The sequence below is a fragment of the Perca flavescens genome, chromosome 21 (genome assembly GCF_004354835.1).
Source record: "Perca flavescens isolate YP-PL-M2 chromosome 21, PFLA_1.0, whole genome shotgun sequence".
Lineage (NCBI taxonomy): Eukaryota > Metazoa > Chordata > Actinopteri > Perciformes > Percidae > Perca > Perca flavescens.
In genome coordinates this window covers 18567941-18578886 of record NC_041351.1, presented here as the reverse complement: position 1 = coordinate 18578886, position 10946 = coordinate 18567941, and the positions used below count along the sequence as shown (strand labels likewise).

At 39.9% G+C, this 10946-nt stretch overlaps 2 protein-coding genes across 2 annotated transcripts; both read left to right on the top strand.

The window, feature by feature from the left end:
* Positions 1 to 951: 951 nt before the first annotated feature.
* Positions 952 to 2342, top strand: LOC114547787 (parvalbumin, thymic). The gene is made up of 4 exons (XM_028567195.1): positions 952 to 1024; positions 1196 to 1328; positions 1506 to 1615; positions 2224 to 2342. Exons 1-4 carry the CDS (start codon positions 964 to 966, stop codon positions 2250 to 2252), a joined length of 333 nt encoding a protein of 110 aa, XP_028422996.1. The 5' UTR covers positions 952 to 963; the 3' UTR covers positions 2253 to 2342.
* A 3804-nt stretch (positions 2343 to 6146) lies between these two features.
* pvalb3 (parvalbumin 3) lies at positions 6147 to 8461 on the top strand. Its single transcript, XM_028567321.1, has 5 exons — positions 6147 to 6254; positions 6742 to 6815; positions 7332 to 7464; positions 7799 to 7908; positions 8021 to 8461. The coding sequence occupies exons 2-5, from the start codon at positions 6755 to 6757 to the stop codon at positions 8044 to 8046; spliced, it is 330 nt and encodes a 109-aa protein (XP_028423122.1). The 5' UTR covers positions 6147 to 6254; positions 6742 to 6754; the 3' UTR covers positions 8047 to 8461.
* The last annotated feature ends 2485 nt before the right edge of the window (positions 8462 to 10946 follow it).

The window sequence follows — 10946 nt, the reverse complement described above, 5'->3', positions numbered from 1 at the left end:
CAACGACCCCACAGAGGTTAAAAAGCTGGGTTTCCCTGCCATATTTTTCCATATAGATGAAACAAAGTCATACCTACAGTTACAAATGATTGGTAGGCACCCCGAAAAATTTTATTTTTGCAAGTTATGTGTGACTTCCTGTTAACATGGTTGACTGCTTTCAATTGGACTAGCAACCTATTTGCACAGTCTTTACTTTACTAGTTGACACATTGCTTAAGTTTTAATATTGTAACCTGAGTTAGTAAGTAAATTAGCTAATAGTTATGTACATTTATGTGTGTGAGTGTGATTGTCATCATATTTCTATAACATGTTCAGCATCTTTGTAAAATGAGCAACCACTCTTTTGAGAGCAGAGCTCTTCGTATGCTAAATGTAGCATGTGGGAACAAGGTGACTGTGAGTGCAGACAGCTCCATGGAGCACAGCCTGAAAGTGACAGAGGCCATAATAACAGGATGTTTACAGCCTGCGGAAACACTGCCAGGGACAACCACAAGCAGGCCAGGCAGTGACTGTGACTGGCTGGCAACACGAGAGAAGAGGAAATGCAGGCCAGCCAGGCTTCCCTCCCGATGCACCAAACATAACCTCACTGACTGTGGGTTTTGTTCACAGACAGACGCTGTTTAGGTAGATTTTAAATCAACTATGACTTCTGACCTCTGGAGAAACCACTCTAGAAGACACAGTTGTGCAATTCCACACACACACACACACACACACACACACACACACACACACACACACACACACACACACACACACACACACACACAGTGTTTGCTAAAGTGGTCAGCTGCAGGTGACAGCAGACAGAAGGACACTGGTGGTTTCTGACACCAGGGGAAGGGGGGGTTGAAGCCTATTCACTGTCACCAATAGTAGCACTTTTTTGCCCGTCAATGGTCATATATTGCACCAGGCTGCAACACCCACCACAACAGAGTCTCCTCCACCATGTCTATCACCGACTTTCTCGCAGCATCAGACATAACTTCGGCTATTAACGCTTGTAAAGGTGAGGAGATGATTGGGGCATTGAAATGAACAGGTCTTGCTCTTTGTGACAGGATGCAAGCCATTTGTTTCTGGATGTCACTGTAGTTTCAGGAAACCTGAAAGTATGGGACATCATCATTCTAACTGAATGAGATCTAATCTAAAGTTGCATCTGTGATTTTACTTTCAGCGAAGGATTCCTTTAGCCCCAAGATGTTTTTCAAAACAGTGGGTTTATCCAAGAAAACTCCAACAGAGATCGAGAGGGTCTTTAAGATTTTGGACCAGGACAAAAGTGGCTTTATAGAACAGGATGAGTTACAGTTGAGTTTTCTAAACAGAAAAAAACATAAATACATTCTGTTCCAAGAATAATTCATGTGTCAAGCTGTATTTTACCAAACTGTTGATAGTTTTCCTGCATTATTGTGGTATCCATTCTGTTTGGTGTGTTTGGTGTCTTTTTCTCACTGTGGGGCATCATCCCTGCTCTTCATCAGGCTGTTCCTGCAGAACTTCTCCAAAGGAGCGAGGCTCCTGACTGCAGCTGAGACCAGAGGTTTCCTGCTGGAGGGAGACTCGGACGGAGACGGGAAGATCGGCCGGGAAGGTATGCAGGTCTGAGGAGCACTTCACTGTAGATGGTGATCAGGGGTCTGCTTTTATTTCTGCTTTATTAGGTATTGTGTCTTGTTGTCAATGCATTTCTTACAAAGTGAGAGTTGATCATTTGTAAGGCATGTGTCAGATAGTGTGTACTCACCTTTGTTTTTGTACTGCAAGAAATGTGATGAATATTCTTTTATGTTTGTCAGTAGGAGCAAAACTAAATAAAAAAAACGTATGTATTGTTTTTTTATGTCCAAGATTTTACATTCATTTAAATACAGGCCCTGGTGTAAAACAATTTGAAAACAAAGTACCAGAAAGGAATCCATCAGCGAAATAGTCAAAACTGTGAGAAAACCTCCCTTGAAAAATTAAGTTATCCTTTGCTGTAAATTTACCACTCGTTCACCCCCTGTGTTTGTTGCTAGGCAGCCTAAGTGTAGCTACAACAATCATCTCATACAAAGTGTCACTGCCAGAGCCACACACTTTAGTCTGTTAGGTCATGTTTGTAGTTGTTGTAGTTTAATGAAATAAGAGGATGATTATTACCAAATAAATGTGTAACAGCAGAATAAAAAAATGTCTAAAATTCTCTCTTTTTTCCAGAGTTTTCTGCGCTGGTCAAGTCTTCATAAACATGCGTGGCCTCTCTGACTTGTTGGATGGTGATAATCTCAGGGTGGACCTCTTTTTATAATGTTTACTAGCTACAGTAGATTACAAGACTGATACAGGGACATTATGTGTTTAGAATCATGAGTTGTACTTTTTTGGGAAAGTGCTGTAATAAATCTTTAATACATTAAATCTTGTCTCTCTGTTACGTGACTTTCCCTGCCGGAAGAGTGTACAAATAAATATACTAAAGTGTTTTTTTCCTGCTTACACCCAGCAAGACTCTTGTCAACAGATGAGCAGAATCCTCTCATGGGCCTGGTGTTATGATGTTAAATTGAGCACTGGGAGAAGTCCAGTCTGTCCAGGGGGCCGGGAGGCTTTGGTTTCTCCAATTAACAGCCTGAGCAACTTTCCACTGTGCAAATGAAGTGTTTGTCATTCTGGCAACCTCAATTTGACACCTAAGATGGGGTCATTTGGTGTGAATCATATGTTTACACTTTTTTTCAGCCAAGGACCCCTTTTACAAGACAGAGAATATACTGGGGACCCCCTCATGTATGTCCTCTGGAATAACTAGTTTTATTTGTTACACTTCTATGTAAGAACAACACAAGAAATCTGTTAGAAAGATATTAAACACGTAGCATATTAAACCTATTCGCAGACACTAGGAGTAATAGATTTGTTAGATTAGAATGTAATCGATGAATTATTATATTTTTTTAAATTGAAATATTGTACTTTTGATATTCTAATGTCAAAAAATCATTATTTGAACTCAAAAGCCTTTTGTTTGTTAAAAGAAATTAATTCTTATATCATGATTAACACATGATTTTTATCAATTTTCTTTGAAGATTTATATATTATTTTAATATTCAAAACCATAAATTGTTTAGACTTTGCTCATGCTGACTTAACATAATTTTAAACAAGCTCATCACGGCCATAAAACAGTCTATGATGTACAGTATTTGACCTGAGTCATTTGAGTTTTATAAATAAATTTCACTCTAAAATACTTTAACAGTAATGTAACTGTGGCTAAGAAGTACAAGTAAAAGTCTTGCTTTCAAAATGAACTTAAGTAAAAGTATTAGTTAAGAAACAAAATGTACTTAGTAAAACTACTCATTATGCAGAATAGCGCCTTTCAGTGTTATACTATGATCTTATTGGATCTTTATAGCCCATACTGCATGTTGTAGTTGGCTGGGAATGGGAGTCATTTTGACCGCTTCTTAACACTGTTGGATAGTAATTTGCAGCTATTAAAAAATACATATATACGTATAATGTTTAATATTTCCCTCTCAAATGTAGTGGAGTACAATGTAGCATTAAATGGAAATACTCAAATAAAGTACAATTACCTCAAAATTGTGCATACAGTTAGTAAAGATAGGGAATTAATACCTCCAAACATTTGGTCTTTTGGAACATTTACAGGGCATTTGTTTACTCTCACGTTTAACTGGCATCAGGACAGCAGTGACTGGTTCAGTACCAGTCACCGTCACCAGCTCTTTGGCACAGTGGGCTTAACCACTACAGCCCAGAAATGTTCATTGGAGTGGATTGCATATTGGGGGCGCACAGACGGGACACAGCTGGATCAGAGGTTCTGGCAGACAGAGGACAGAGACGTAGCCCTGTGATGGGAGGACTGGGGTGTCTGGCAGAGCTTCAGCAGTGTGCTGGACCGAGGAGTTCTTGCAGTGACCCAGCAGAGAAACAGGATCCTGGGACAGGATCGAGTTTCTATGCCAGCCCATTTACAGGACTTCTGTCAATGAGGCACATTTATTTGCAACTTTATCTTAGATGGCAGAGAATATAGGTCGATTCTATTTCTGCTGCAGCATGAGGGAACAAACTCTCAGGTGGAGCATTAGAGGAGGTTCATTTCAAATCATAAATTAGAAGAGAAAAAATAAGTATCTGCTGCACCTTCAAGCTACTTGGCGTGATGTGGTTGTTGATTTCTTAAAATATAAGTGTGTTTACCGGTCCTAGATGCTTATGTGGTTGTTGATTTCTTAAAATATAAGTGTGTTTACCAGTCCTAGATGCTTACTAAAGTTTTTTTTTTTTTTTTTGTTGTTTACAAATGTACATTTCAAATATAAAACTCAGAATATGATGGGGGGGTATCGTCCTTCGCTGTCTCAAATTGCAAACGTTCATAGCCTTGCTTGATGGGTTCCATCCCCGCTGTGACATATTTGTAATTTAAACCTGATATTGAAGCAGGGCAGGAATAGTTCAGTATCGATGGCCAAGTCGTTTGAGGTAAGAGACCTCGCTTGACCAGAGCAAATGCTAAAGGCCAAAGATGAGTTTTACTGAGCTTTTAAGAAGATTTGAAATGAAAAAAAAAAAGTACAAATATTATATGATATATGTAAGTGCTCTTTCTGGCTGCTGACACATCACACACCTGAAGCAACTGAGGTGAAGGTGACCAATTAGACAACTTATTTAAAGAGATCAGTTTAAGTATAGAACTGAAGCTGCAGTTCAGCTGAGAATGTCTTAAACTCATAGGTCGAACATGTTTTTAACATTATATAGGTTTCATGATGATTTATACTGACAATCAAAAGCTGCTGATATTGAGATGATCCTGTGAATGATATGAACATCATATCATTCACAGGATCATCTCAACACTGCCACCTAATGTATAATAGGCACATAACAGCCTGAACCTGTCACAGAGTAAATATGGGCATGGAAAGACCCCCTGGACTAGTTACTCATTTAATTTCATTGTCTGGTGCAGTGTGAGAACTCGGTGTCATTATGCAACCACATGGTGGTTTAACACTGAAGTGCTAAGATGATGATGATGATAGCGATGATATCAGTTTTTTTGGTGTTTCTTAAAATAACATCACAAATAGTTTCATCACCATAAGGAGAAATGGTCTGAATGGGTGTAAGAGATCCAAAAATAAAACCTGCCTGACGGTGCTCAGCTGCATGTCAGTAGATTATGATTATATGTGCTATTAAATGAATGCATTTCAATAAATCCCACTGGCTGTCCAATCAAACCCCTCCACTCTTTGGCCCGTTTTTGACAACCTCTGACAAAGACTGACTTAACATGGGGAAAAATGCATTACACTTTGCAGAAAGTGTAGCTTTTTTATGACTAACTAGCTTTCTGCAGCTTTCATGCATTCCATTATAATGAGCCAAATGCAAAAACAGAGAAATCTTCTGATCTGCTTAAAAAAACCGTATGAAGATTATAAAGACTTTTCGGTCACTAGAATGCCATTGCAGACATTTTACACATGCCAATTACGCACAGGCTCGTTTTGACCAAAACTGTACAGTTCGGAGGCGCGTAATCATCATAGGTGATGAAGTATAGGGTAGCTTGTGCTTTGCTATAGGCTACATAATCAGAAACAATATCATTGTATTTTATGAACACATTTCTTTATTAAGGAACTCTAACATTATACCTTAAAAGGCTTTTTTGGCCAAGATGGCAAACTGACATACACACAACATATTTTACAAACATCACAACCATTATAATAAAGATTAAATGTAAAAGTCACATTGGAAAATTTAGTAAAATCCTTTACATTACTCTACACTATGAAATTTGTAGTAACAATATAAAAGTTTACCTTATTCTTCACTCTGTGGTGCTCTGCACAGTTTAACAGATCAAAACTACATGGCCACAGAGTACGTTTCACTCAAATCAGCAGCATATATTATTAGCCGTATGCAATATCAAGCACTTTTGCCTACACTTAGCCTACCATTTAAGCATCTTCATTTATGAGCATATAAATAGAACAGCTCTGTCTACTGGACACATTTTTCAACCGACTGCTTTGACTGCTTTGCACACAGTGTCTATTACATAGCCTATGCATCATATTTCGGCCCAGTGAAGGTATATAAGCCTGTGTGAGCAGCTGAGGGGTTCACTGCAGTGAAAAGTTTCATCTGAGCGAATCCACTCTTGTCTTAGAAATAACCCTAAGGTGAGTTTCATTGAGGAGCCGCAGACCTTTAGGCAAATCTACTGCCTGACTCAAAGAGCTTTTCAGGGCTTCAACTTCTTGCAATGGGATATAAATCGAGGAAAGGGCCTGATTCTGAACATCAGAAGCTAAGGGTTTGACTTTGGACTAAGGAACCAAATGGGAAAAAATCTATTTGCCACCCAACCACAGCCGCAAAGGATATTTGATATTTTGCCTTGGAGGGCTTGGTTTTGGGAAAATTGGACTACCTTTTCTGATCATTTGTACCTTTTCTTTTGGGGCTGCCAGAGAGGAATACTCAAAGAGAGGAACTGTAAAACATATTGCATGAACGAAGCTTACATGTAGCTCTTTAACTTTGAACGCTGTTTTCTAAAGTGCAGTGAGGGAACTTAACATGCTTAGATTCAAAGTGAAAATTGCTTAATCCTGTCTGATTTGCTACAGCTGAACTGATGACTTGTCCTCTGCTCTCCTCCCTCAGTTAAATCAAAAAAATGGCATTGGCAGCATCTCTGAAAGAGGCTGACATCACTGCAGCCCTCGCAGCTTGCCAAGGTAAACCCCACCATTAACATGACACAGCATGCTTTATTATACTTTAAGAAAGCCAAGATGATAGCTATACATGCACAAAATCATGCAATTTATCAGATTTGTTTTAAGTTAACAATTTTTACTCTTTTGTAGCTAATGCAGAATTCAGTTGCTAATACAGAATCACATTACTAGATTATACTTGCAGCAAGTAGAAGGTGCGCCTTGCATCTTTTCTGCATTTTAAACTGCAGGATTGTCTTTTTAAACACATCTTGCGGCTGGGTCAATAGTGCAGCAAGCATGCAGAATGTGACTTTGATGCAATTTCCAAATGTCTTAGCATGTTTCAGTATAGCTACAATAAGAAAAACACCTCTGCAAATTAAGCTAAAATGCTGAATGACAGCCAGAGCAGAGGTTGGGGATGAATAGCAACCAACTGCCAGACATTGTAAACAGGGACCAGTGCAGCTGCAAAACACAATGTGATGTATCTACAATGTCTGATATGATCTCCTCTCTGTCTCCTCACAGCTGCTGACTCTTTCAAGCACAAGGAATTCTTTGTCAAGGTTGGCCTGACTGCCAAGAGCCCCGAAGACATCAAGAAGGCCTTCGCCATCATTGACCAGGACAAGAGTGGCTTCATTGAGGAGGATGAGCTGAAGTAAGCACCATCTCTTAGATTTCACCTCAAGCTTCTCTGAGCCCTTGTAATGCAGGGATCATCTTTCTTTTGGACCACAGTGAATTCAGAATGATGTCAGAGCCCCGAAGCTTTTGAGAAGCTCGGGGCTACAGGGCATTCTCCTCAGGAGAAGTAATACAGTGAGAAGAATACAGTGAGTAGGCTTTGGAGATTTTCTGAAAGATGACCTCTACAAAACTCTCAAAACCAATCACTTCATGATCTTGGAGCAGAAATATTTACAGGTCCTATTTCTGGTCTAAAGGCATATTTACTGTAATACTCAGTATTTCTCTCTGATCGTCCTCTCCAGGCTGTTCCTGCAGAACTTCTCTGCCTCCGCCAGAGCTCTGACCGACGCTGAGACCAAGGCCTTCCTCAAGGCCGGTGACGTTGATGGCGACGGCATGATCGGAATGGATGGTGAGAAATCAAGAGAAACTTTATCTTGGAAGCAGATTTAGTGGCTGCAAATAAATGTAAAACCCTCCAAAGATCCTGAAATAACGCTCACTCTTTCTTTGTCTCCCTGCAGAGTTTGCCACCATGGTCAAGGGTTAAATGAAGAAACTGACCAACATCCTATTTCACTACTCTAAAGGAGCAACTTGAGCCAAGACATACTCCTCCTCTCTTCTTCTTCTCCTCTTCCCTCTCACTCTTTCTCTCTCTCTCAGACTCTACACCACTTTTATACATTTGACCTTTCACCCCCTGACTGTAAACAAACCGCTCCCTCTCTCTTTCTCTCTCTCTCTCTCTCTTCCTGGCCATGTTCACCCCTTCTACTGTCCACGATGAATGTACCTGACTAAGTGTATAGCGTGGTTGACTTGTGTCTTTCTCTCTCTCTCTCTCTCACTTCTGTCCTCATTTTACTACTGTGAGTTTTTCTTACTGTGAGATCAGCGATGATGCACTTTTATGGGAAACGGACAGACGATGAGAAAACAATAAAGGTTCTTTTTCAATAACATCTGATCCTGGTCTTCAATAAGGTTGTGAATCAGTAAATCAAAGTTACAAAAAAGTTGTTTTGACAGTAAACTGACCAGGAATTGGTCCCAACGCTCCTTAAGTTTTACACCAAAGAAGATGATTTAGCCTACATGAACCTGGGAACAGGAAACACATTCTGCCAAGTAAATCTGATCAATCCTCCAAATGACCTCGTTAGAGCAAGTGACCTAAAATGGTTTCTTTTAAGGAAATCTTAAGTGCATTTTTCACTAATATGCCACTGAGGCCACAGCAATAATGTGAAATGCTAAACATTTAGCCAAAATGCTGATCTAATGTAACAGCAGCACAAGTGGAGAAAAGTCAAAAAGTCAGCAAAGTGACTCAGTAATGTGCATTATACAGCCATATTTACCTAAACTTTGCTCACATTAGCTAACATTAGCCACCATGAGCTATTGGTCACATACCGGTCATACCATACCAGACCAAGGAGGGCTGTAGCAGCAAAACTGCTGATTGAAATTGTTGTTGAACTGTTTGTTTTATTGCTTATGAATTCAACTTTCGAGGAATGTGTTATTTCTTCTTCCAAAAGTTACATAGTCTTACTTTAAAGGTCGCCTTTTACCCTATCAACCACAGCCTGTATATAAAGATGGATGACTCGTCTCCACCTCCTACCGCTGTACAAAAGTGACCAATCAAGATGTTTTGGCTTCACTTTTGGGAAGCTGTCAAGCCCTCCTTTTTCATAAACTATGCTATGCTATCAAAGGGGACTTTTATTGGAGGCATACAGCTGTGGTGATGCAATAGCATATTAAAAACACTGGAGATTTAACCTCATAATCTAAACTCCCATGCAGAAACACACTTTTGCCCTACTTAATCCAGCTCTCGTCTCATACAGTATGTGGTGAAGCTTTGAATCCCCTGCATGTCATGCCCCAAGTAAAGATGGCTCTGCATTATTGGGAAGCAGCCACAAGGTGGCGTCTCTGATCTGTCAACAAGTCACAAAGGGTTTCAGCTGCTTGACAGTTTTACATTGCAATTTGGAAGCTCGGCGATACAGTACATTTGTTTTCTAAACACATAAGTTAAATAGTTCACTTTTTGTTTAGTAGGCTATTACAAGTGGCTTTGAGACTAGGCCTACTGAAAATACTGTCACTCACAAAGTGTTAAGTCAGAGCTTCACTGCATGTGAATAATGAGATTTATTCCCTTGGTTCTCATTACAAAAAAGCATCCGTCCCCTCTTAGTGCTGACTGCATTCACAGGAGACGCTGCGGTGTCAGACGGTTTGGAAGGCTTCATCAGTTTAGAGCGGTCAGTTGTCATGGGGACCAGGTGCAAAGCTTAAACAACTTTTATTTTCTTATACTTCAGTCCCCACCTAACCCTCACCTAGGTCAGGTGTGTGTGTAGTTTGTTACAGCATCTCTGAATGAAAAGCATCATAATACACTGTACTGACCCAGAATCAAGCTACTTACACATAAGCTATAAGCTATATGTGAATGAATTTGAATTTATTTCAAATGTTCTCGCATTAAAATAGGCCTAGGCCTACTTCTTACAGCATTTTTGTAATGCACAAAACAGCAGAGGTATAACTCAACTACTCAAATTATTTTAACTGAATATCTTGTTTTTGGTGTATTTATCCTCTACTGTCACTGGAATAGATTTTTGATGAAGTAGTTTAGACAGTTCTGCTCAGGTTCATATTCCATTAGGGTCCTTGTTTCTTTCAATGTCCTTTCCCTCTGATGACAATCTGTTTGAAATTGGTATTATTTTCACATTGGTTCTTTTTTTTTGAAAGTCTTACTTCAGCTCAAGTAAAATGTATACCCTGTTAGGCAGGTTTAGGTAAATAAAATACACCCAAAACAGTCAGCGAGATTTCGAGTCATTATCTTTTACTGACAAAGCTTGTAATTCATAATGTAAGATGAGGATAACAATAAAATGATTTATGACCTGACTCTATGGTCATCTGAATTTAGGAGATTGTTCACTAAAACCAAAGAGAGAAAAAGGGCCTGATCACATCTGTGCACCTGCAAAGAGAGAGAGAGAGAGAGAGAGAGAGAGAGAGAGAGAGAGAGAGAGAGAGAGAGAGAGAGAGAGAGAGAGAGGATGGAGAAGGGAAAAGGGAAAGGGAGGGGGGGAGAAATGTAACACAGGGGAAAAGTTGATTGAACAAAACCACAGAAAGAGAGAGCAGTGTACAGCGGAGAGAAACTGTTTAGGTTCATTTGGCAGGTGAGCAGGTAAGAAACACGAGAAGGAGGCGGCTGGCTACGGGAACATTTGATCCGCAGACAGGTTTGAAACTCAAGCATCTTTCAGCGCATCCACCCTGGTGTATATATAAGCCTGAGCCAGCTGTCAGCGGGCACCACAAAGCCTTATCTATCTCCTGCTGCTTTGGACCTGGACGGAGAGGAAGTCGAGCCAACAGCGGTGAGTCCCACAGCTGCATGGG